Genomic DNA, 25,392 nt, shown 5'->3' on the forward strand with positions numbered 1-25,392 from the left:
TCCCCATCAGCCGTGCTCAAGAGCAGTCATTTAAAAATCCGCCCAACATGAGGTTTTAAATGTATTTATGTAAAGTCTCTGCTAGTTTGCAATGCCCGGTGCCTCAGTGTTGCTTAATTGTACTTCTATCATTACCAGTGAGGTTTTTTTTTTCTCCTGTTTTCATTTAATCACCAGCCACTTTTCTTAAGAGAATTGTTTAGCCTATTTTTCTTTAGGGTGCTCACTGTTTTCTTATCAACGGGGCTTTCTAACTGAGGGAAAACCTGAGTTTTGTTTAATGTACACAAAAAGAACTAATTTTCAGTTCTTTATATTTTCTAGACACATCTCGACATTTGGGACCTCAGTACCCCAACCAGGGATCAAACCAGTGCCATCTGCACTGAGAGGCAGAGTCTTAACCACTGGACCACCAGGGAAGTCCCCCAAACAAGTAATTTTTGCATGCTTATTTTATAATCCACCACCTCCCTGAACTGCCTTGTTAGATCCAGTAATTTTGACTCCCTCAGGATCTTACGTAGGCAGCCAAGCCTGACAGATAACGGTGGGTCTGACTTTCCTTCTCTATGGGTTTATGTCTTGTTTCCCTCCTCATTGCGTTGCACTGGCCACAGCTTCCAGAACAACCGCAGGGTTATCAAGCATCATCGTCTTGCCTTTATTGCCACCAGCAATTCTTCATTACGTAGGATGCTTTTGTAGATCTGAGATGCTCTTTACAAATTTCAGCAAGTATGCTTCTGAGTTTTGTTTAGGTGGAAATTGATGTACTACTTCCCTTTCCAACCTTTTTGAAGCTTGGGGTATTTTTCTCCTGTGGCCTATTAATATGATAAATTTTGGTTTCAAACATTATACCGTGTTTGCAGTAATTTCTGTGCCCAATGTTATTCTTCTAAAGTATCTCCAGATTTGATTTTCTTATGCTGTATGTAAATGTCTGCCTTAATTCAAAGCCAGACAGATCACTGTTTTATTATATTTGGGGGGGGGGTGGAATACTTAACCTAAATGAGGACATCTCTTTTTACACTGTGTCAGTTTTTAAATGACCATACAATAAAACTGACTTTTTGGTATATACAGATCTATGAATTTCGACCCTTGTATGGATTCTTGTCACCAACACTACAAGCAGGACACATCACTTCCAACACTCCTATGCTTCCCACTTGAGTCACAGCCTCCCCCCACCCCTCACCCCTGGCAACCACTCATCCGTTCTCTATCCCTACAGCCTTGTCATGTTCAGAATGTCATATAAGTGGAATCACATACTATGGAAACTTTCTGACTTCTTTCACTCAGCAAAATGCCTCTGAGATTCATCTGAGTTGTGTCAACAGTTCATTTCTTTTTATTACTGAGTAGTGGTTAAGAACCCGCCTGCCAGATGTGAGCAACGTGGGTTCGATCCCTGGGTTGGGAAGATCCCCTGGAGAAGGAAATGGCAAGCCACTCCAGTATTCTTGCCTGGAGAATCCCATGGACAGAGGAGCTTGGTGGGCTACAGTCCACGGAGTCACAAAGAGTCGGACATGACTTAACGACTAAACAACAATTTGTGTGAATGTTCCTGTGTCTATTTATCCATCTGTTAGAGGACATTGAGTTGTTACCAGCTTTTGACAATTATGAACAGACTTAGTACATCTGTGTACAGATTTCTGTATGAATGTAGATTTTTGTTTCTCTGGGGTAGTGGCTCTCAGCTACAAACTATTTTTGCTCCCTGGATGATACTCAGCAAGGTGGAGAGACATTTTGGGTTGTCATATGTCGGGGCAGGGGTGCTACAGGCATCCGGCAGCAGAGGCCAGGGATGGTGCTAAACCTGCAAAGAACAGGCAGGAGAGCATGCCCAAACGAAGGAGGAAGCAGCCCCAAATTCAATAGCGTTGCTATGGAGACACTGCTCTAGGTAAATAGCCAGGATTGGGATCGCCGGCTTGGAGGGAAGTGCATGTTTCACTTTATAAGAAGCTGTCAACGACTCTCCAGAGCAGCTGTGCCATTTTGAAATCAGCAGTGTATGAGTTCCAGTTGCTCCACACCAGCACTGGGTGTTGTGTTTTAAGTGTTTCTAGTCAGTGTTTACTATTTTTTAAAAATATTTATTTCTTTATTTGCCTGTGTTGAGTCTTAGTGGTGGCGGGCGTGCTTCTCTAGTTGTGACTCTAAGGCTTAGCAGCCCTGCAGTACGTGGGATCTTAGTTCCCGGACCAGGGACTGAACCTGCATCGCCTGCATTGCAAGGTGGCCTCTTAACCACTGGACCACCAGGGAAGTCCTAGTGTTCATTATTAGTTCTAAGAGGTTTGTTTTTTTGTAGATTCTTTGAGATTTTCTGCATCCACATCATACCATCCGTGAAGAAGGGTAGTTCGTTCATTTCTAACTTCCTCTTTAACTCAGGGATTACACAGAAACATGCTGCTTGATTTCCAAGTGCTAGGAGGTTTTCCTGTTCTCTTTATGTTGTTGATTTCTGTTTAATTCTATTATGGTGAGGTCACACTCTGTGTGATTTAAATTCGTTTAATTTGTTAAAATGCGGTGTGGTCTATCTTGGTGAATATTCCAAGTACACTTGAAAAACAAAGTGTATTCTGCTACTGTTGAGTACCTGCTGCTGCTGCTAAGTCGCTTCAGTCGTGTCCGACTCTGTGTGTTCCCACAGACGGCAGCTCACCAGGCTCCCCCGTCCCTGGGATTCTCCAGGCAAGAACACTGGAGTGGGTTGCCATTTCCTTCTCCAATGCATGAAAGTGAAAAGTGAAAGTGAAGTCGTTCAGTCGTGTCTGACCCTCAGCGACCCTATGGACTGCAGCCTACCAGGCTCCTCCATCCATGGGATTTTCCAGGCAAGAGTACTGGAGTTGGGTGCCATTGCCTTCTCCGACTGTTGAGTAGAGTGCCTTATAAATGTTAATTCATTCCAGTTGGTTTGAGGGCATTCAATTCTTCTTATATCCTTACTGATTTTATGTTCCTAGTTCTCCTAATCACTGAGAGGAGTGCTGACGTCTTTATAATTGTGGATTTTATTTTTAATGTGAAAATGGCTGGCACTAGCGGCGAAGAACCCGCCTGCCAATGCAGGAGACAGAAGCAACATGGTTTTGATCCCTGGGTTGGGAAGATCCCCAGAGAAGGAAATGGCAAGCCAACATTTCTGATTTGAGGTTTTTACATTGTTTAAACTTATTTTCTTGTTTTGCTGGATTGTAGTGAGAGAGTAGGACCTATACAATTTTAATAAATATTTACTGAGCTTTTTCTTAAGGCTTAATATACAGCCACTTTTTTGATGGTGTTTACAGACATTGGGTGGAGAAGGCAATGGCACCCCACTCCAGTACTCTTGCCTGGCAAATCCCATGGACGGAGGAGCCTGGTAGGCTGCAGTCCATGGGGTCGCTAGGAGTCGGACACAACTGAGAGACTTCACTTTCACGCATTGGAGAAGGAAATGGCAACCCACTCCAGTGTTCTTGCCTGGAGAATCCCAAGGACAGTGGAGCCTGGTGGACTGCCGTCTATGGGGTCGCACAGAGTCGGACACAACTGAAGCGACTTAGCAGCAGCAGCAGCAGCACAGACATTGGGAAATAAAATATCGCCTGTTTTTTGGGCACTGTGTCCAATAGAAGTATAATGTGGGTCTCATATACAATTTAAGGTCTTCTAGTAATCATATTTTGGAGAAGGCAATGGCACCCCACTCCAGTACTCTTGCCTGGAAAATCCCATGGTGGAGGAGCCTGGTAGGCTACAGTCCATGGGGTCGTTGAGAGTCGGACACGACTGAGCGGCTTCACTTTCACTTTCCACTTTCCACTTTCATGCATTGGAGAAGGAAATGGCAACCCACTCCAGTGTTCTTGCCTGAAGAATCCCAGGGACGGGGGAGCCTGGTGGGCTGCCGTCTCTGGGGTCACACAGGGTCAGACACGACTGAAGCGACTTAGCAGCAGCAGCAGCAGTAATCATATTTAAAAAAAGGTCAAAAGAAATTTTAATATATTTTATTTAATCTAATATATCCAGGATATTAAGTCAACATGTAATACAAAAACAATTGATAAGATAGTTTGCTTTCTTTTTCTGTGTGTCTCAAGTCTGCAAGACTTGGTATTTGTTTTATACACTCAGCCCGTTTCAATGAGGACTGGTCACATGTCAGGTATTGACGAGCCGCGTGTCACGGGGGGCTAATGAAGTGGGCAGTGCCACTTTAGAGAGGACAGCGTTCAGTGAAAATATCTAAAGTCAGCCTCACTCCTGTCCTCAGGCCCCTTGTGTCCCTGCTATGCCCCACTCTTACAGAAACAGTGCGGTGGGCATGACAGCTTCCATGCATGTCTCTGCCTGACTCTGCTCTACTTGGGCTTTCTCACAGTTACCTGTCCCTGTAAACTGTACCTCTTGGGAATGGCCTTCCTAATCATACAACACAACATCCAGAAGATTAGGTTTAAATGAACTAAAAGGACTGATGGACTTTCTATAAAAATGAGAAAAGATTTTTAAGTAGAGAAAGATGCAACTGAAGAAGGCTTGAACATCGTCAGCCTGCTGCCAGCTCCTTATCTGTACTAACTCGTTTGATCTTCACAACCCTGTGTATGAGCTCAGGTTTACATACTAGGAAGCAGAGGCACAGAGAAGTTATGTAATGTGTCCAACTTTGGGGTAGGGAAGATCCCCTGGAGAAGGGATAGGCTATCCACTCCAGTATTCATGGGCTTCTCTGGTGGCTCAGATGGTAAAGAATCTGCCTGCAATGTAGGAGACCTGGGTTTGATCTCTGGATTGGGAAGATCCGCTGGAGGAGGGCATGGCAACCCACTCCAGTAGTCTTGCCTGGAAAATCCCCATGGACAGGGGAGCCTGGCGGGCTACAGTCCATGGGGTTGCAAACAGTTGGACACGACTGAGCAACTAAGCACAGCACAGCACCCCGCTAAGAAGTAGCAGAACCGGGATTCAAACCCAGGCAGCTGGGCTCCAGCGCTTATATGCATAAACTCTGTGCTACATCACCCACCCCCATGTTTTTACTGTGGGAGAAAATGTTTCAAACATATAAACAAATTATACCCAGAATATGTAAAAACCTGCTCTCCATCAAGAAGACAAACAAAGATAACCCTATAGGAAAAAGGGCAAAGAATAAGAACAGGCAATTCACAAAGAAAGGGAAACAGCCAGTGAGCATAAGAAAAGAGGCTTGGGGACTCCCCTGGTGGTCCAGTGGTTAAGAATCTGCCTTGCCGTGTAGGGATGAGGGCTTCACCCCTGGCTGGATCCCTGGTCAGGGAACTAAGATCCCACATGTCGTGAAGCAACTGAGCCTGTGTGCCACACTAACCAGGGGGTCCGTGCACTCAATGAAAGATCCCGTGCGCCACAGGGAAGACCTGACACAGCCAATTCAACACGTATTAAAAAAGAAGAGAAGCTCAATTTATGTCATCAAGGACAGGCGGGTTAAAAACAACACCCGATTTTTCATCCTACAGATTAGAGCAAAAATCAAGAAGTTTGCTAACAAGGCATGAATAGATGCTTTCTTTGCTGTAGTTGTGTGAAATGTGAACTGCCTTTTGAATGGCGATTTGGTGTGTCAACTACAAACTGCCACTTGCCAAGAGCATTTGCCAGGGACTGAATAACAAGGGCTTCCCAGGTGGCCCTAGTGGTAAAGAACTTGCCTGCCAATGCAGGAAATGTAAGAGACATGAGTTCGATCCCTAGTGGGGAAGATCCCCTGGAGGAGGGCATGGCAACCCACTCCAGTACTCTTGCCTAGAGAATCCCATGGACAGAGGAGCCTGGCGGACTACAGTCCGTGGAGTTGCAGAATCGGACACAACTGAAGTGACTTAGCACGCATGCACGCACGCACATCAAGGGCATTTGCCATCTGCCTCTGTGGAGACTGAGCCCTGCGCTGCTGCAGCTGTTGACCTTCAACATCCCCGGAGGGAGTTCGGAGTGGAGAGTGAGGCACTCTGTGCTCCAGGGAATGTGGTGGAACGGGTCTTTAGATAGTTAGATATATTCAGGAACTCATTTCATGACCCAATCCTTGCATCTCCTCCTATCTAGAAAAGCACTAAATCCCTTCATGATGATATCAGCTCCTCCTGACTAGCAGAAAGCCTTTGTAAAACGAATGCTTGATTGTACTGAACTCCTCTTTCACCAGAATCTTATACATTGACCTTGCCCCACTGCCTCTTTGGAGCAGGCTCTCAGGGCTATCTGAGGGGCTGTCTCTCAGGCTGCAGTCCTCATTTTGCCCCAAATAAAACAACTTGCAACTCTCATGTTGTGCATCTCTTTAGTCGACTGGGAGTATCCAGAAATCCCGTGGACAGAGGAACCTGGCAGGCTACAGTCCATGGGGTCTCAAAGAGTCAGACACAACAACTAAACCACCACACCACCACCACCATCATCTAAAACGCACTTCACTTTCAACCCACAATTCCATTTCCGGGTATCTATCATACAGCTGGGGCTTCCCAGGTGGTACCAGTGGTGGAGAATCCACATGTCAATGCAGGAGATTTAATAGACGTGAGTTCAATCCTTGGGTCAGGAAGATCCCCTGGAGGAGGAAATGGCAACCCACTCCAGTATTCTTGCCTAGAAAAATTCCACGGACAGACGAGCCTGGCGGGTTATAGTCCAAGGGTCACAAAGAGTCAGACACGGTTGAGTGTCTGAGCACGGAGTGACTGATGGATCGGACACCTATGGTCTCCTGATTAGACAGCTGTGGTCTCCTGGGAGCATGAATATGCAGGCCCACAGAGGTTCTCCTAACCAAGCCCTGAGTGACCCATGCTCCTGTGAGGATGCATTGCGGGCTGGTCACAGGCTGTCCCCCACCGCCCCCTCCCCTGCCACCTGAAGCTTCTCTCCCAACCTGTGAGCCCCTGTGCTTGTCCTTAAACTTATTCAAGCCAATCGTACTTGTTCTGCAATTATGTCCTTAAGTGAAAAAAAACTAAAGAATTTTCAGTGCAAAGGGAGATGTTTTTATGAAAGTAACCCAGAAGCTCTCAGAGGTCAGTGAAAGTCAAGTTGCTAAAAACCAAAACCAGAATCAAACTGCTCTCGAATAAAACGAGTGTAAAATATGGGGACAGCATCATAAGGATCGATAAGGACTTTGCACGTAAGAGTCTTCACAAGTGTCTACTTGTGAAGTCCAAAATCAAACAGCGTGTAATGACTGTAATTTATCAGGAGAAAGTGAAAACAGTTGGTCCTCCCGGCCTGCACACATGTACACGGTTTGCATTTTGCAATGAAAATGAAACAATGAAATAAACAATGAAAATGTATTAATGAGTATCTTATTTAATTTTAAAACTTGTAAATAAAGCAAAATCTTTAACTGTACAAAATGACGTCACTGTTCCCTTTGGTAACTTTTCCTGCTCTGAATTCTAACTTGTGTGATAATATCATGGGTTTAGTTTCCTCATCAGTCGGATAATTTCTGGCTTTCAATGGAGGACTTAAGCAATTTACATACATGGTTACAGCAATTATGTTTGCTGTGAACTCTGCCGCCTTGTTTTATGCCGTTTGTGTTTTTATGGTGACCTTTTACTCTTTGCTTTCCTTTTCTTACAAGATCCCTGCTTTCTCTGCTTTTGGCTGGTTGTTGTAAGAGATTTATACCATGTTTTAAGTTCTACTGGGGTTTATCTCTAAGCTTTCCAAAGTAATTTAAATTTATTTATCTAATTATCAAGGTAAAAAAAAGAAAAAAGAATTCTCTCAAAAACTAGACACTTTTCCTTATTTTGAGGACTAGGAAAAAGGCCCATGATATTGTGTGAAAAAAAGCCAAATGCAAAACTGCACTGTATAATTCCTTTTATATGAAAGTCAAACTTAGGGATGGTGCAAGGGAAACAAAAGCAAAACCAAACCCACGGGACTACGTCAGACTAAAACCTTTTGCCCAGTGAAGGAGCCTAGCAACAAATGAAAAGGCCACCGACTGATGGGAGAAGATATTTACACACGATACATCTGATCAGGGATTAACATCCAAAGTATTCAAGGAGCTCGTACAACTGACCATTAAAACACAACTTGATTAAACACTGAGCAGAGGATCTGAATAGATGTTTTTCCAGAGAAGACACACAGATGACCAAAGACATGAAAAGATGCTCCACATCACTGATCATTAGGGAAATGCAAATCAAAACCACAGGGAGTTGTCACTTCACACTTGTTAAAATAGCTATTATCAAAAAGACAACAAGTAACAAGTGTTGGTGAGGACGTGGAGAAAAGGGAACATTCATGCACTGTTAGTGGGACTGTAAATCGATTCAGCCACGGTAGAAAACAGTATGGAGATTACTCAAGAATTAATAATAGAACTACCATATGATCCAGCAATTCTACTCCTGGGTATTGATCTGAAGAGAACAAAAACACTAATTCTAAAGATATCTGCACCTCTATGCTCACTGTAGTATTTACAGCAGCCAAGATACAGAAGCAACTTAAGTGTTCATCAACAGATGAACCGATAAAGAAGATATGTTATACACACACACACTATGGAATAATTGCCATAAAAAAAGAATAAAATCTTGCCATTTGAGACAACATGGATAGAACTAGAGAGTATTATGCTAAGTGAAATAAGTCAGACAAAGACAAATACTGTAAGTGTATGAGATTCACTTATACGTGGAATCTATAAAACAAATGAACAAACACAACAAAATAGAAACGTACAGAAAATAGAGTGGGTAAGGGTTGGGGAAGGAAAGAAATAGGTAAGGGGGATTAAAAGGTACACATTTCCAGTTGAAAAATAAGCGAGTCATGGGTGTGAAATGCACAGGGTGGGGAATACAGTGAATAGTGAAAGGAGTGAAGCTGCTCAGTCACATTTGACTCTTGGTGACCCGCAGGACTGTACAGGCTCCTCCATCCGTGGGATTCGCCATGCAAGAATACTGGAGTGGGTTGCCATTTCCTTCTCCAGGGGATCTTCCCTACCCAGAGATGGAACCCAGGTCTCCCGTATTGCAGGCAAACTCTTTATCGTCTGAGTCCCCAGGGAATCGGACCATAGTGAATCCCTATGTAACAACACTCTTGTATGGTGGCATGCTGTAACTAGACTAAGCCAAAACATTTTAGGTGACCATTTTGAAATGCATAGAAGAAGCAAATCACTACGTTGTGTAACAGGGACTAATGCAGTGTTGTAGATTAATTATATATCAAAAACAAAAAGCTTATAGAAAAAGAGATCAGACTATGCTTAACAAGCCTGGGGTGGGGTGGGATGAAGTACAGGGATGGGGAAAGGGAATTGACTGAGGCAATCAAAAGGCACACACTTCCAGTAATAAGATGTAATGTATAATATGATAAATATAATTAACACTACTGTTAATTACATGTTACATATGAAAGTTAAGAGAGTAAATCCTGAGTTCTCAGCGTAAGGAAACATTTTTTTCTTTATTTCTTTAGAGTTGTATCTAATGAGATGACAGAGGATCACTAAACTTACTGTCTACTCTCTGACGATGAGAAGGGGCTTGTGCAAGTTTCCTGGCGGGAGGGACTGGCTGTGGGGAAACACTGGGCCTTGCTCTGGTGCAGGGCTATGCTCAGCAAATCTTTAATCAAATGTTCTGCTGATGGTGGGGTTCGTGCTCCCTCCCTGTTATTTGTTTGGCCTGAGGCAGCCCAGTCTTGGAGTCTACAGACTCTACGGTAGAAAAGGCTGAGCCAAAGCAGAAACAACTCCCAGTTGTGGATATGTCTGATGGTGAAAGTCAAGTCTGACGTTGTAGAGAACAATCCTGCATAGGAACCTGGAATGTTAGATCCATAAATCAAGGTAAGTTGGATGTGGTTAAGCAGGGGATGGCAAGAGTGAACATCGACATCTTAGGAATGCAGTGAGCTAAAATGGATGGGGGTGGGCAAATTAATTCAGATGGCCATCAGATCTACTACTGTGGACAAGAACCCTCAGAAGAAACGGAGTAGCCCTCGTAGTCAACAAAGGAGTCCAAAATGCAGCACTTGGGTGCAATCTCAAAAATGACAGAATGATCTCGTTTCCAAGGCAAACCATTCAATATCACAGTAATCTGAGTGTAAACCTCAAGGACTGATGCCAAAGAACCTGAAGTTGAACGGTTCTATGAAGACCTACAAGACCTTCTAGAATGAACACCAAAGAAAGATGTCCTTTTCATCATAGGGGACTGGAATGCAAAATCATGAAGTCAAGAGATACCTGGAGTAACAGGCAAGTTTGGCCTTGGAGTACAAAATGAAGCAGGGCAAAGGCTAATAGAGTTTTCCCAAGAGAACGCACTGGTCATAGCAAACACCCTCTTCCAAAAACACAAAAGAAGACTCTACACATGGACATCACCAGATGGTCAACACCAAAATCAGACTGATTATTTTCTTTCCAGCCAGAGATTGAGAAGCTCTATACAGTCAGAAAAAAACAAGACCGGGAGCTGACTGTGGCCCAGATCATGAACTCCTTATTGCCAAATTCAGACTGAAATTGAAGAAAGTATGGAAAACCACTAGACCATTCAAGTATGACCTAAATCAAATCCCTTATGATTATACAGTGGAAATGACAAATCGATTCAAGGGATTAGATCTGATAGACAGAGTGCCTGAAGCACTATGGACAGAGGTTTGTAACACTGTACAGGAGGCAGTGACTAAAACAATCCCAAAGGAAAAAAATTCAAGAAGGCAAAGTGGTTGTCTGAGGAGGCCATACAAATAGCTTAGGAAAGAAGAGAAGTGAAAGGCAAAGGAGAAAGGGAAAGATATACCCAACTGAAAGCAGAGTTCCAGAGAATAGCAAGGAAAAATAAGACAGCCTTCTTAATTGAACAATATAAAGAAATAAAGGAAAACAATAGAATGGGAAGGACTAGCGATTTCTTCAAGAAAATTGAAGACACCAAGGGAACATGTCATGCAAAGATGGGCACAATACAGGGCAGAAATGGTATGGATCAACAGAAGCAGAAAAGATTAAGAAGAGGTGACAAGAATACACAGAAGAACTGTGTAGAAAAGGTCTTAATGGTTTGGCTAACCATGATGGTGTGGTTGCTCACCTGGAGCCAGACATCCTGGAGTGTGAAGTTAAGTGGGCCTTAGGAAGCATTACTAAAAACAAAGCTAGTGGAGGTGATGGAATTCTAGCTGAGGTATTTCAAATCCTAAAAGATGATGCTATTAAAGTGCTGCATTCAATATGTCAGCAAATTTGGAAAACTTACCAAAATTTGGCCACAGGACTGGAAGAGGTCAGTTTTCATTCCAGAAAGGCAATGCCAAAGAATGTTCAAACTGCTGTACAATTGCACTCATCTTACATGATAGCAAAGTAATGCTCAAAATCCTTCAAGCTAGGCTCCAACAGTACAAGAACTAAGAACTTCCAGATGTACTAGCTGAATTTAGAAAAGACAGAGGAATCAGAGATCAAATTGCCAACATTTGCTGGATCATACAAGAATCAAGAGAATTCCAGAAAAACTTCTGCTTCACTGACTACCTAAAGCCTTTGACTCTGTGGATCGCAACAAAATGAGGAAAATTCTTAAGAAGATGGGACTAACATACCATCTTACCTGTCTCCTGAGAAACCTGTATGCAGGTCAAGAAGCAACAGTCAGAATCTGACATGGAACAACAGACTAGTTCACAATCGGGAAAGGAGTATGTCCAGGCTATATATCGTCACCCCGCTTATTTAGCTTATATGCAGAGCACATCATGTGAAATGCGGAGCTGAATGAATCACAAGCTAGAATCAAGATTGCCAGGAGAAATAACAATCTCAGATATACAGAAGACACCACCATTATGGCATAAAGCAAAGAGGAACTAAAGGGCTTCTTGATGAAGGTGAAAGAGGAGAGTGAAAAAGTTGGCTTAAAACTCAACATTCAAACAACGAAGATCATGGCATCCATTCCTATCACTTCATGGCAAAGAGATGGGGAAAAAGTGGAAACGGTGGCAGATTTTATTTTCTTGGGCTCCAAAATCACTGTGGACAGTGACTGCAGTCATGGAATTGAAACATGCTTGCTGCTTGCAAGAAAAGCTATGACAAACCTAGACAGCATGTTAAAGACCAGAGCTATCACTTTGCTATCCAAAGTCCATACAAAGTCAAAGCTGTGGTTTTCCAGTAGTCGTGTATAGATGTGAGAGTTGGAACATAAAGAAGGCTGAAAAGAAAGAAAGCGAAGTCGCTCAGTTGTGTCTGACTCTTTGCGACTCCATGACTGTAGCCTACCAGGCTCCTCAGTCCAAGGAATTTTCCAGGCAAGAGTACTGGAGTGGGTTGCCATTTCCTTCTCCAGGGGATCTTCCTGACCCAGGGATCGAACCCGGGTCTCCCACATTGCAGGCAGACGCTTTACTGTCTAAGCCACCAGAGGGGTCAAAGAAGGCTGAATGCTGAAGAAATGATGCTTTCGAATTGGGCTGGATAAGACTCTTGAGAGTCCCTTGGACAGCAGGCAAATCAAACCAGTCAATCCTAAAGGGAATTTCCCAACCCTGAATATACACTGGAAAGACTGATGCTGAAGCTGAAGCTCCAATACTCTGGCCACCTGATGAGAAGAGCTGACTAATTGGAATAGACCCTGATGCTGGGAAAGGTTGAAGGCAAAAGGAGAAGGGAGTGGCAGAGGATGAGATGGTTAGATAGAGTCACAGACTCAATGGACATGAATATGAGCAAACTACGGGAGATGGTGAAGGACAAGGAAGCCTGGCGTGCTGTAGTCCACGGGGTCACGAAGAGTTAGAAACAGCTTAGCGGTGAACAACAACTAGTGTGGTCGTTATTTCATGATGCGTGGAAGTCAAATCATACACCTTACACTTATACAGTGAAGTGTGTCGACTACATCTCAAATAAAACTGGAGGGAAAAAAAGGTGAGTGATGGGGGCTCTGTCTGCAGGTGGTGGAGCCCCTGGGTCTCTCAGGTAGGAGGGATGGCCACCTGCAGGGGGGCTTCTCCCTGGGTTCTAGAACCTTCCACATGGTTGCTTTGGGTGGCAAAGCCTGCTGGGATTTCCTCAGTCCAGCTCCACCTGCCTCGTGGAGATCTCCTGACCATGCATCTTCGCTTCTGGTGGGGCACGTGGTTCTTTATGTCATCTCACCAGTATCCTGTGAGAAGCTGGGAGGAGCCCCATAGGATGACTAGACATTACTGACATCAGTTTCATTAAAAAAATAAAACTCCTGTGGCCTTGCTTACAAATGCTCATGAGTCACAAGTAGGTGTCAGACACTAAAACCACCTCTCCTGAGTCTGCTGGGCAGGACGCAGTGGACCCTGGGTGGTGCTTCAAAAGTCGAGTGTCATCAAGGCTTCTCAAGGAGCAAAGGCATCATACCACCCGAGCCTGCGCCTGATGAACCTGGTCGGGGGCTGGTCTCAGCCTTGGTCATTACGTGTGTGCACAGTTTGCAGTTTTGCCTTTTAAATAAATGAGAAGAACGAACGTTTCTACAGAATCTTGCACAGGCGAGCCAAGAGCTAAAGACAGTCAGGACTGCGACTAGGAACAAGCTCAAGGGCGGGCTTGAAGGAGCATGTGAGTGGGGAGACTGGGGAAACGGGCGTGAGAGGATAAAGATGACTGAGCTGGAGTGAACAGGGACTTCCCTGGCAGTCCAGTGGTTAAGACTTTGCCTTCTAATGCAAAGGGTGCGGGTTCCTCCCCTGGTGGAGCAGCCAAGAACCCACAGGCCTCATGGCCAAAAACCCAAAACATTAAACGGAAGCAGCATTGTAGGAAATTCATTAAAGACTTTAAAAACAGCCCACATTAAAAAAATCTTAAAAGAACTGATCCAACTCTCTGTATATAAAGCTATGTATATATATATGACTATACATATATATATCCAACACCTACATTTCTTAGCTTCTCACTTCTATTACTATTCGTGTTTTATGGATTATTTCTCCCTGTTAGCCACAAACTATTAAGTGACTCTGTGATCCTGCCTCAGCCTAACTCACAGGCAGAGTCTGCCTGAACCATCGGATGAAGGCGCAAGAAGAGACACAAGTCCTAGCTATTTCATTTCAGGAGGGGTGGATATGCTGAGGGCTTTCAGAGCCCCACTCACCCAACGTTCAAGCGAAAATTCGAAATAAAGACGTGCAAGTGAAAAGTAAAGCACAGATGAAGAGAGCCAGTTCACGGGCACAATGAATTCAGCACCACCAACTGTATCGGTGCTCACACGTGCCACGGAGATTCTCCACAATAACAAGCAAGGGTTTAGAGGATGCAATCTTCCTATCTACAGAAACAACAACGTGGAGAACACTCAACACCGGGGTTGAGCTATCCTAGGAGCTAACTAGGTAGTTTTTGTTGCCTGTGCTTCCCCAGTGGCGCCAGCGGTAAAGAACCTGCCTGCCAATGCAGGAGACTTAAGAGACGTGGGTTCGATCCCTGGGAGAGGAAGATCCCCTGCAGGAGGAAATGGCAACCCACTCCAGCATTCTTGCCTGGAGAACCCCATGGACAGAGGAGCCCGGCGGGCTACCATCCATCGGGTCGCACAGAGTTGGACACGACTGAAGTGACGTGGCACGCACCCACGCATGTGAAATAATGTGAATTTTCCTGCATGTCGGAGATAGAGGTACCCTGCCAGTAACTCCTCTGGCAAACCAGCCTCACCCCAGAGAGGAAGCCTCACCCACGCTGGTTAAAACACCCGTTCGTTCTGACCGGAAGCTCTCACCCCGGGCAGCCTGTTACCTCTTGCAGCCTGATCTCCTCCGGCTGGAGGATGTCCAGCACCCCGCTGCTCTGAATCTCCGGGAGATCCTGCCAGAGGTTGAATCTCGAGTGGGGGTTGCTAAGCAGGCAGATCTGGGGCAAGGCCTTCCTCTCGGGTGGGCTTGCTGGCTCCTCCTCCTCCTCCCCTTCATCTTCCTCTGGAGCCTCCTCGCTGGATGGGCACCCGTCAGCACCGCCTTGTATTTCTGCATCCTGTTGCCTCCTGGTCTCAATCTCTTGGAGAGTTGATTTATCTCGGTATTCCTGATACAGGAGCCCTGAAATCAAATCAAACCGTTTTGAAGACACGATAGAGATTTCAGATATGGAGCTTTCCGAATTGCTAAGTCACAGCTTTTGACTCCTGAAAGTGAAAAAGTCAAAGTGTCAGTCGCTCAGTCCTGTCCGACTCTTTGTGACCCCATGGACTGTAGCCTGCCAGGCTCCTCTGTCCATGGGATTCTCCAGGCAAGAATACTGGAGTGGGTTGCCAGTCCCTTCTCCAGGGGATCTTCCTGACCCAAGGATCGAACCCAGGTCTCCTGCATGGCAGGCAGATATTTTACCATCTGAGCCACCAGGGATCAAGGGCAAATAAATGCTTTGCCTATGAAAACACAAAGAAAGCCAGACCCCCACAGGTATCAGGGAAGGGCCACTGAACGAACTGCCTCTGTCTTCATTTCTTGGGAAGGATCTGCACGCATAAGTTTATTTTTTCTTTCTAACAAGGAATAAAGAAATCACTGAATAGAATCAAAATCCAGTCGCACAAATAAATGCTTTTCACATCCATAACCAGCAAACAACAAGGATCTAGAACTTGTCATGTTAATAACCAACGTGTACAGAGTCAATGGAAATGGCCTGATTATGTTTCAGCATACCAGCAGGATGCTTCTCAAAGCCTTAAATGCTTCAGTATTAAAACTCAAGTCTATTCATCGGTGAAATGGGAGTCGTTGTAAATTCTCATTTTGAAGGGAAAAAAAAACAATATTTCACCAACCTTATGATTCAAAGGGGAAACATTCCTTTTTTTTTTCTTTCGTACTTTTAGATTTACTTCCCTGATCTGAAATAAGTGCCTTCTGAGTCTCCAAGGAGATTTAGGGGTAAGAGGAGTCAGTAAAAATGCAGCACCTCCACAGGAAAAAATTCCTTTTCGGATGTCCTGGCCACAGAGCAAGGGATGGTCTCCCCACAGAGGACCAGCAGAACGTCTCAGGGGCAAGAAGGCTCCCGGCCCAGGGAGAGGGGAGGCGGGGCTGCCCTGCTGGCCATGAGGCTGGGAAGAGAAGAGGGTTACCCCAAGGGTTTTATCTATCCTGCGGGCAAAAGGCAAGCCCCAGGGAGAGGAAGTCCCTCAGGCAAGCAGCTCTGGTCTACATCGTAGGAGGCCCTCGGCCGGGAAGAAAGAAGCCATGCCCATTCTGCAGGGGATCGGTGGTGCAGGCCCGCACACCATGGTGGGGGAAGGATGGGGCCGTGTGCCTGATTCAGGGATAGTTACAAGGTGTAAGACGGGGCCTGGTGATTGGCTGGTGCTGGGCAACGAGTGATATTCGGGTGACTAGTTGGCAGGGGAGGTCTGGTGGCCCTATTCAGGAGATGCGGAACATGGGAGGAGGGTCTGACTGGGGATAGGGTGGTGGAGAGATGCAGGTCCACCTGATGGCTAAGCAGGTGGAGAGAACCAGTAGGCAGCTGGACTGGTCTGGAGCCTGGGAGAGGAGTTGGGGCCCTTGATATTTCTATCTATAAAAACAAAGATGGGGACCTCCCTGGTGGTCCAGTGGCTATGACTCCGCGCTCTCAATCAGGGGGCCCGGGTTCAATTCCTGGTCAGGGAACTAGATCCCACGTGCTGCAATGAATATCCAAGATCCTGTGTGCCACAGCTAAGACATGGCACAAACTGCCCCCCACAAAAAAAGATGATTTTCCTGGGAAAGTTCTAACAGGGATAAGTTAGAATAATACTTAGAATATTAGAATATTAATTATTCTAATTAAGTAGAATATTCTAATAATTATTCTTAATACTTTGTTAAGCTGGATAAGTGTACTACTTGTAAAGCACTTTCTCATGCAATGCAATATAAATATTACCTATTATTCCTTCTTTAATTGCTAAGTACATCTAACCTGAAGAAAAAAGGAAAGGAAAAACAGACCCTCTTCTAAATCCTGAAAAATGGCTGGATAAATTATATTCATAGTTTATAAATAACAGGAACCCAATAAATTATGTGTGGGTTAAATTACTTGGCTTCTTATGTTCCATAATGCTAAATTATAAATCCTTTATGATTAGTATAGCTTTACTTTTAAAAAATTATGTGATTTTACATTAGAATCTAGCAGATTACAACATGGAGTTAATTTGACAAAGGAATGAAAAAGAAAATCTAAATCTATGCTAAATGCAACCCAGATTGAACTGTAATGGCAGAGGTTTAAAGCCACTACACAAACGGTTCAGTGATGAGCATAAGATATAACTATTGTTGGCAACACTGTATCAATTAATCTTCTGTGATTTCAATACTATTTTTATGAAGGTTTAAAAGAAAAGACTCTGATGCTGGGAGAGATTGGGGGCAGAAGGAGAAGGGGATGACAGGATGAGATGGCTGGATGGCATCACTGACTCGATGGACGTGAGTTTGAGTGAACTCTGGGAGTTGGTGATGGACAGGGAGGCCTGGCGTGCTGCGATTCGTGGGGTCACAAAGAGCAACTGAGCGACTGAACTGAACTGAAAGAAACCAGGGGAACTTCCCTGGTGGTCCAGTGGTTAAGAATTTGCCTGCCAATACAGAGGACACGGGTTTGATCCCTGGACAAGCTGCTTTTATTTATTTATTGGGTTTTATATGTGGCTGCTTGAGGATGTGAGGCATGGAGCTATGGCAGCCATCTCGTGACATGAAGCCCAAACGCTAAGAATGGAGGAGAGAAAGCAGCTAGGTGATTGTTTGACTTGAACCAACTCCAGAACTTTCTTCCTCATTCTTGGACCCTTTAAAACAGAATACTTTCATTCTTTCATGTCATTTTCTTTTAAGCTGGATATTCTAGTACACTCAGCCAAAGACTCCCAATACAAGTAATTTTTAGCATTTTCTTAAAACTTTATACTTCTTTCTGAAGCCTTCAGCATTTGAATTTAAATACCAGTTTTCCTGGAGTTACTGTGATTACAAAGGATTATCTGACACACTGTGTAACCATTTTTTTTGGTAATGTGTTTATTTTTATTGGCCTTAAAATTCATATTAGAATAGAAACAAAGTAGATGTAACTGAAGAACTAGATTAGCTGATCAAAGTTTTGTATTTGAGATATACTTCTGATGCATCATGTTTTTCAATTTTGTACATTCATTAAGCAAAGTTAGCTTTACCTGTAAAAGCCTGCACCTGGAATTATATCCAAGCAGAATTAGAAGGCTCAGTTCTCATCTCTCCTAATTAAAATGATCTGTATCGGGCTGGCCATGCTGCCCTGCAGAAGGAGGATAAGCAAGACTCCTGGAGTCTTTCAAAATCTTACTTTTCGAAGAGAATCTTTTCTTTTTTTTTCTTTGAATTCTTCAGATAGAAACTTCCAAAGGGCAGGGAATTTTAATTTTTAGTGAGGACCTCCTAGGCCCCAAGCATTTGCTAGGTGCCAGAGGAAGGCAATGGCACCCCACTCCAGTACTCTTGCCTGGAAAATCCCATGGACGGAGGAGCCTGGTGGGCTGCAGTCCATGGGGTCCCTAAGAGTCGGACACGACTGAGCGACTTCACTTTCACTTTTCACTTTCATGCATTGGAGAAGGAAATGGCAACCCACTCCAATGTTCTTGCCTGGAGAATCCCAGGGACGGGGGAGCCCAGGGGGCTGCCGTCTCTGGGGTCGCACAGAGTCGGACACAACTGAAGTGACTTAGCAGCAGCAGCAGAGACGACCACAGGACACACACGCACGTGTGCACATGCAAACACACACATGCACAATCACAGGGCCTCGGGGTCTATGATCTTCAGGGCCACCAGCAATGACAACTGTATACCACGCCACACACAGTCCTGGCATCATTCTGTCCTGGTCTGAGTGGGCGCCATCGCAGTCCAACACAGTGGTGCATAATTGCCCAGTGTCTTCCCACTTTCCTCCCCTCTTAACTCTGCGTCTTTAGGAACGTGTTGTCCTCTCCTGATACCTGGCAAAAGAATCCCCTTCATTCCCTGAGCTATGTGGGAGCAGCTGGCCTCTTGTAGGAATCTGCTTGGCATAGGCCTCGAGTCGAGGACAAAGGATGTGAGAAGGAGGCAGCCTTGGCCCTGCGTGTTCAGCACATCTGTTGAGCACCTACCCAGGATCCAGCCCAGAAGCCGGAAACACATATTCACCATGACACCAGCCCATGGTGGGAGAAACGCCTGGGGATGTCAGTCTCCACTGTTCACCACAGCAGGAAACCCAGGGCCAGGAGGAGCGCAGTACCCCAGTTCAGGGCTTCCAACTCCCAGCCTTGAGCTGATGCCGCTGGCTCTCCAGGAAGGAGGTCTCCGCACGCCCACGCTGCAAAAGGGAGCCTCTCTCTCCGTGATTCTGATTCGAGGCACGGATCTCCCCACCCCCACCCCGATTTCCTTCCTAGTTCTGACGTTGATCCTAGCCAGCGATATCCCTTTCTAGAGGGTGGGAGTCAAGGCTCCCAGCATATGCTGAGGCCGCGGTGGCCCTCCTGGCTATAAAGGGCAACGTGACCGAGGTGGGACAAAAGGATTTTCGTGGGTGCCTGTCCTCAGAACAGCGCCTCTCCATTTGCCCCAGCAAACAAAGGGAAAAGCCACCACCACCCAGCCCCACATGCGGGGGGCTGGGAACAAAATCCCTGGAGTCTGATGAGGCTTAACTGTAGTGCTCCACCCTCAGCTTTGCAGGGGCTCGGCTCCTCCCAGGGTTCAGTCCAGAAAAACCCCAGCCAGGGGAGGAGGGAACTTGCCTGAAAAGTCTCCTAAACGCTGGTGTCCCAGGGCAAAGGAAGCCCCCTTCTACCAGAGACACTTTGTGTCTGCCCGAGTGTTTGGCATGAGGGACAATGATGATCAATTTAGGGAAGGACATTTTCAAGTCAAAATTTTAATTCCAATGAATAAACTCTCCTCTGACAACACCGAAGAGCAGAAAAGATCTCAAGGCCATCCCGTTCCCCACATTACCCACTCACGGCCCCCTCTGGTGAGGACAATGAGAACTAGTTCGACGTCATCGACAGTTCTTGACTTTTAAATGAAAGTGGTTGGGTTCTTGGGACACCTTCTCACTCCACCATCTGCTTTCACAGTCTCAGCTGCAGCTGTGTGGCAGCTGGACTGGCAGGCTGCGCCCCAGACTTCCAGCCACACTCTGGACAGGAGCGGACAGGGCGCTCCAGGTGGAACCAGGCTTCCCTCCCTAACCCGTGGAGTGAGGGTGGGGGCCTCTGAGGCTTCTCTCTACTGTACCTCTCCTCCCGGGAGCAAAGTTGGTCACTGCTTCTCCTTGCAGAATGGCTCCAGTCAGCCTGACTGTCTGCAGAGACCCGCGCCACCCGTCCCCCCCACCCCACCGCCCCGCCCCGCCCCCTGCAGACTCCTCTCTCTTTCCAGGTCTACCCCAGGCCCCTGGGATGGCTAGGGTGGCTCACCGAGCCCTCCCTGCTGCATGGCCCAGAAGCACTTCACCCCTGGACGTGCTGGCAGAAGAGATAAGAGGACAGAGAGCCCTCCTTGCCCAGTTAAGAGCTGGGCAAGTACACCTGTCCAAAGGAGCAGGAAAGAAACACATTTGCTCAAGCCCAATTACACAGCTTACTAGTAACATGCGGCAGTTTTGCCTATGGAACCATTAGAGCCAAATATGTTAATAACCTTCCTCCTCAGGTGCGTTTTGCCTAGGTGAAACGCAACTGCATTCCAGGAGCAGGGGAACCCGGAGCCCACCAGGAGCCCCCCGTTTCCCCCCAGTGACGCCGCGCCACCGCCGGAGACACCCACCTATTTGTTCAATGAGGTTTCTCCAGGAGTCGGCGGGAATAGGGTGGATCATCTGCAAGGCCTCGGTGAGCGTGGTGGGGCTGTCTGCGAGGGCCGGGAACTCCTCGGGCGTGGCCCCATTTCCTGGGGTGGAGGACGACTCGCTGTAGGAGCGGCAGGGTGTGTTATTTTTAAGCAGCGACCCACCTCGGCCAGCCCGCGAGAGGCGTCCGCACGGGCGGCCCTGGCCAGCTGGACTCTGCCCGGGTTGTCCAGGCCGAGCGGCCGCAGCCGCCGCCGCCCCTCCCGGCCGAGCGCGCTCCACAGGCCCTTTTTGTCACCACACCAGGGCGCGACCGGGTGATTCATTCCCACCCCAGCCCGCCCAGACCTTCGTGTTTTCGGAGCTCGCGGGCAGGCGTCGGAAACTTGGCGCGCCCTGCCCGCTCCACGGCGCCGCGCGGCCGCCCCGACGGGTCCCGCGGCCAGGAGCCCTGCGCGCACTGCGCAGCCCGCGCCGCGCGCGGTCACACGGCCCCCTGTGCCCTCCGGGTAGCGACCGCCCCAGGGCCACGCGGCGCGGAGTCTGGGAGCCCAACGAGGCGCGTGCGCCCAGGGCGCCCGGGAGAGGGCGCGGGAGGCGGCCAGGACGGGGACCAGGGTGTCCGGCTGGGGTGCACCCCCGACCCCAGGCGGCGTGCCGGCACGACTAGGGACTGCGGGGGGCAGTGAGGGGCGGCGGGGTCCGCGGGGAGGGGTGCGGGGGACAGGCCGTTCGGGTAGGCGTCCCTGGCCGGAGACGCGAATTGGGGCCACAGACGCGCAGCGGCGGCGCTCGGGGGTCGGCACGGCCGCTCGTCCTCACCTGCCGGGCAGGTGTCCCGCCGCTGAGTCGCGCGCGTCGCTCTCCGAGGTGGAGCTGTCGTGGTCCACGGCGCAGGCGGCGTTGAAGGCTGCGGCCAGCAGCTCCATGAGGGCCGGCAGCCAGGCCGGCTCTGGGGCCGGGTCGGGAGCCGCGCTGGGGGCCCCGAGCCGGGCCGGGGGCGACGAACGGGCTCCGGAGCGGGGTCACCGCGCGCTCGGCTCGAGCCGGAGCTGCCGCCGCCGCCGCCGCCGCCGCCGAGCGCTCCAGCAGGCGGGCGGGCGGGCGCGCGCCTGGAGGCTCCAGGGGTTGCCACGGCAACGGGGGAGGCGGGAGGGGCGCGCGCGGCGGGGGCGAGGCCGGGCGTCAGCCGGGCGGGGGAGCCTGGACCTGTCGCGACCCGGGCCCACAGGGAGCCGACTGCGGCCCGGGACCTTCCCGCCGGATCCGCGCCTCCCTCCTCGGCCGTGGGCCTTGTCCCACCAGAGGAGACTTGGAGGGCAGGATGGGTGGGGTCCGGCGCGCTGCGGTCTTGGTCTTCTCGGCCCTTTCTCGACATCTAGCCAGACCTTGCCAGATAGCGGGGCGAGCTTGGAAGGTAGGGGCAAAGTGACCCTCTGCCCGGTTGGCCCTCGAACCCCCGCCTTGCCCACGCCGCACATCCTCTGTGGTCCTTCACAGGGACTGGCCAGGAGACCCCTGCCTCTGGTGCCCTGGGTCCAGCCCCTAGAGGGACCCTCGAGGGCGTCTGCTGCTGACCAGACTATGGAGAAGGGGCCAGCGCCGAGGCCTCTCACGGAGGAGTCTGGCTGCCCCCAGGTACCCCGAGGTCTTGGCGGCCCGGGATGGGTACAGGGGAGCGAGAGGAGGAGAAGCAAAGTGTCCTCAATCCTCCACTCAGTTCCCCTGCCCACTCACACTGACTTTTGGAAGGGCTTCCTGGGTGGCTCAGTGGTAAAGAAAACTGCCCACCAAGCAAGAGATGTGGGTTCGATCCCTGGCTATGGAAGATCCCCTAGAGGAGGAAATGGCAACCCATTCCAGTATTCTTGCCTGGAAAATCCCATGGACAGAGGAGCCTGGCGGGCTACAGTCCATGGGGTCGCAAAGAGTCAGCCACGACTTAGCAACTAAACAACAGCCTCTGTGTTAGCTAGTTTAACTGGCTCAGGGATACAGAGAGCAAACATGGGGAGCGAGTGGAGGGGAGTGCGAGCGGTCGGGTGTGAAGCAGAAATCTAGAGGGAAGACTCCAAAACCCGACTCCAAGTCCAGCAAGACAAGTGGCTGCAGTCCCCGGAGCCCTTTTCTGCGCGCAGCCCGCGCCTCTCGTCGCTCCCCTGGGCAGTGTGGATGCCTGACAGCCGTCTCTGTGGGCCAACTCTCCGGAGGGTACGTGGGGGCAGGGCAGTACAGTGCAGACCAAAGTGGGAAATCTCCGCACCTTCCCCTGCCCGGTCCTCCCACCCGGCATTTGTTTAAATTAACAAAGTCCCCGATGCAAATACTCCTGGTGGGAGGGGTTCACCGAGGAATTAGCCTTTTGGTATTAATTGGAGAAGGCAATGGCACCCCACTCCAGTACTCTTGCCGGAAAATCCCATGGACTGAGGAGCCTGGAAGGCTGCAGTCCATGGGGTTGCTGAGGGTTGGACACGACTGAGCTACTTCACTTTCACTTTTATGCATTGGAGAAGGAAATGGCAACCCACTCCAGTATTCTTGCCTGGAGAATCCCAGGGAAGGGGGAGCCTGGTGGGCTGCCGTCTATGGGGTCACACAGAGTCGGACACGACTGAAGTGACTTAGCAGCAGTAGCAGCAGCAGCAAGCCAGCTGCCTAGAGCTCACAGCAAAGGTGAGAAAGCATTTTAGGAAGGGGCCTTCTTGCCTCAGTTCAGTTCAGTTCAGTTCCATCACTCAGTCATGTCCCACTCTTTGTGACCCCAAGGACTGCAGCACGCCAGGCCTCCCTGTCCATCACCAGCTCCCAGAGTTTACCCAAACTCATGTTCATTGAGTTGGTGATGCCATCCAACCATCTCATCCTCTGTCGTCCCCTTCTCCTCCTGCCTTCAGTCTTTCCCAGCATCAAGGTCTTTTCAAATGAGTCAGTTCTTCTTGCCTGGAGGGAACTGACTCCCCTACGCAGACTACAGCAGGTGCCCCTGGCGATCTGGGCACATTCCATTCAACAATAGGTGTTCAGGCTGACACAAACCAGTTCCTATAGCTGCCCTGTAGCCCCATTCCCCTGGGAAGGGCCAGAAAGGACAGGTCTGCTTTCTTCTTGCCCTTAAGGCCCCAGGATATTTGCACGACAACCATCTGGTCTTCTCTCTTTCCAACCCAAGCCCTTCCCTTCCTTGACTCTTTCTGAGTATCTCCAGACAGCCCTCTCTCAAGCTCTGCACTTTCATCCGTCAACTGGCCATCTCCACCAGAAGTCTGCTAAACACTCCACCAATGCACACATTCCCCCTGCCAGATGCCTCCCCAGCCAACCAGGAGACTAGGCAGAACCCAGAGCCAGCCTCAAGTGCTCTTGTACGTCATGTCACCCCCCTGGTCAGTGCCTCACTGAGTCCCCTGAATCCCTAAAGGCTTTCAAAGCAGTCCTCTCTTTGGTATTTGGATCCCCCCAACCCTGCCCCGCCTCTGTTCAGGCTTCCTTTGTGGCTCAGCTGGTAAAGAATCTACCTGCAGTGCGGGAGACCTGGGTTCCATCTCTGGGTTGGGAAGATCCCCTGGAGAAGGGAAAGGCTACCCACTCCAGTATTCTGGCCTGGAGAATTCCATGGCCTGTATAGTCCACAGGGTCGCAAAGAGGCAGACACAGCTGAGTCACTTTCACTTTCACTCTTTCTGTCCAGCCTTCTCTCTGTCCCCCTTTTAACCTATGGGTCTGCTTTTGTCTCTTCTCTGCTTAACAAACCTCTGTTGGGGTCCCAGCCCCTGTGGGTGAAAGCCACCTCCTGGCTCTGTAACAGGCTTTTTACCAGGTATGCCACTCCTGGCCATCTTCCTCTGCTATGACTCTGCCCACTCCACCCCCTAAGTCCTCACCCTTCCTGGTTGAGGCTCCCTAGGGCATCGCCCCTGGGCCTTTAGCTCCATGTACCCGGTGGCACCGCCTGGCACTGTATTCGAGATGAATGGGGCTGTCCCTACACTGAGACATGCACTGGTCTCCCTGGCATCCTGGTGTCTTTCCTCGGGGTCCCAGGAGGTGCAGTGGGTGGGCAGTCACTGGGACCTGCTGCTTTGCGCAGTTTCAACGCCCCTGAAACTTGGTATAAAACTAAACGGAAGCTGGGAACACAGTGCTGCACCGAGGAGGAAAGATGCTTTATTTTAAAATCAGAAAATATTCAAGTGAAATTATGTATATTAAGATGAGTACAATAAAACCTTCCAATGGAAAAATAAGCTAAAAATATCCTTCTAATTATAAAATCAGTTTAGAAAGTCACTGAGTTCTGAAGGCATATCACCTGAAGCTACATTCCATTCCACATGTTCTATTTTCTATCACACGTGGTGCTTACTGGGCAGGCTAGTATTAAAACCTCCATTTAACTGACATTTCATTCTGAATCATTCACAAAATAAAGTACCGGTAAA

General features: G+C 48.4%; 1 protein-coding gene across 1 annotated transcript in view; it reads right to left on the bottom strand.

The window, feature by feature from the left end:
- NGEF (neuronal guanine nucleotide exchange factor) overlaps window positions 1-22,010 on the bottom strand; it is a 48,991-nt gene extending 26,981 nt beyond the window's left edge. The window contains exons 1-3 of the mRNA XM_055587027.1: window positions 21,773-22,010; window positions 20,929-21,071; window positions 14,873-15,171 (exon numbers count right to left, since the gene is read on the bottom strand). Coding sequence (XP_055443002.1) covers window positions 14,873-15,171; window positions 20,929-21,071; window positions 21,773-21,879 — 549 coding nt within the window. The 5' untranslated portion in view covers window positions 21,880-22,010. The remainder of the gene's footprint in view (window positions 1-14,872; window positions 15,172-20,928; window positions 21,072-21,772) is intronic.
- Window positions 22,011-25,392: the final 3,382 nt, after the last annotated feature.

The sequence above is a fragment of the Bubalus kerabau genome, chromosome 6, assembly GCF_029407905.1.
Source record: "Bubalus kerabau isolate K-KA32 ecotype Philippines breed swamp buffalo chromosome 6, PCC_UOA_SB_1v2, whole genome shotgun sequence".
Taxonomy (NCBI): Eukaryota; Metazoa; Chordata; class Mammalia; order Artiodactyla; family Bovidae; genus Bubalus; species Bubalus kerabau.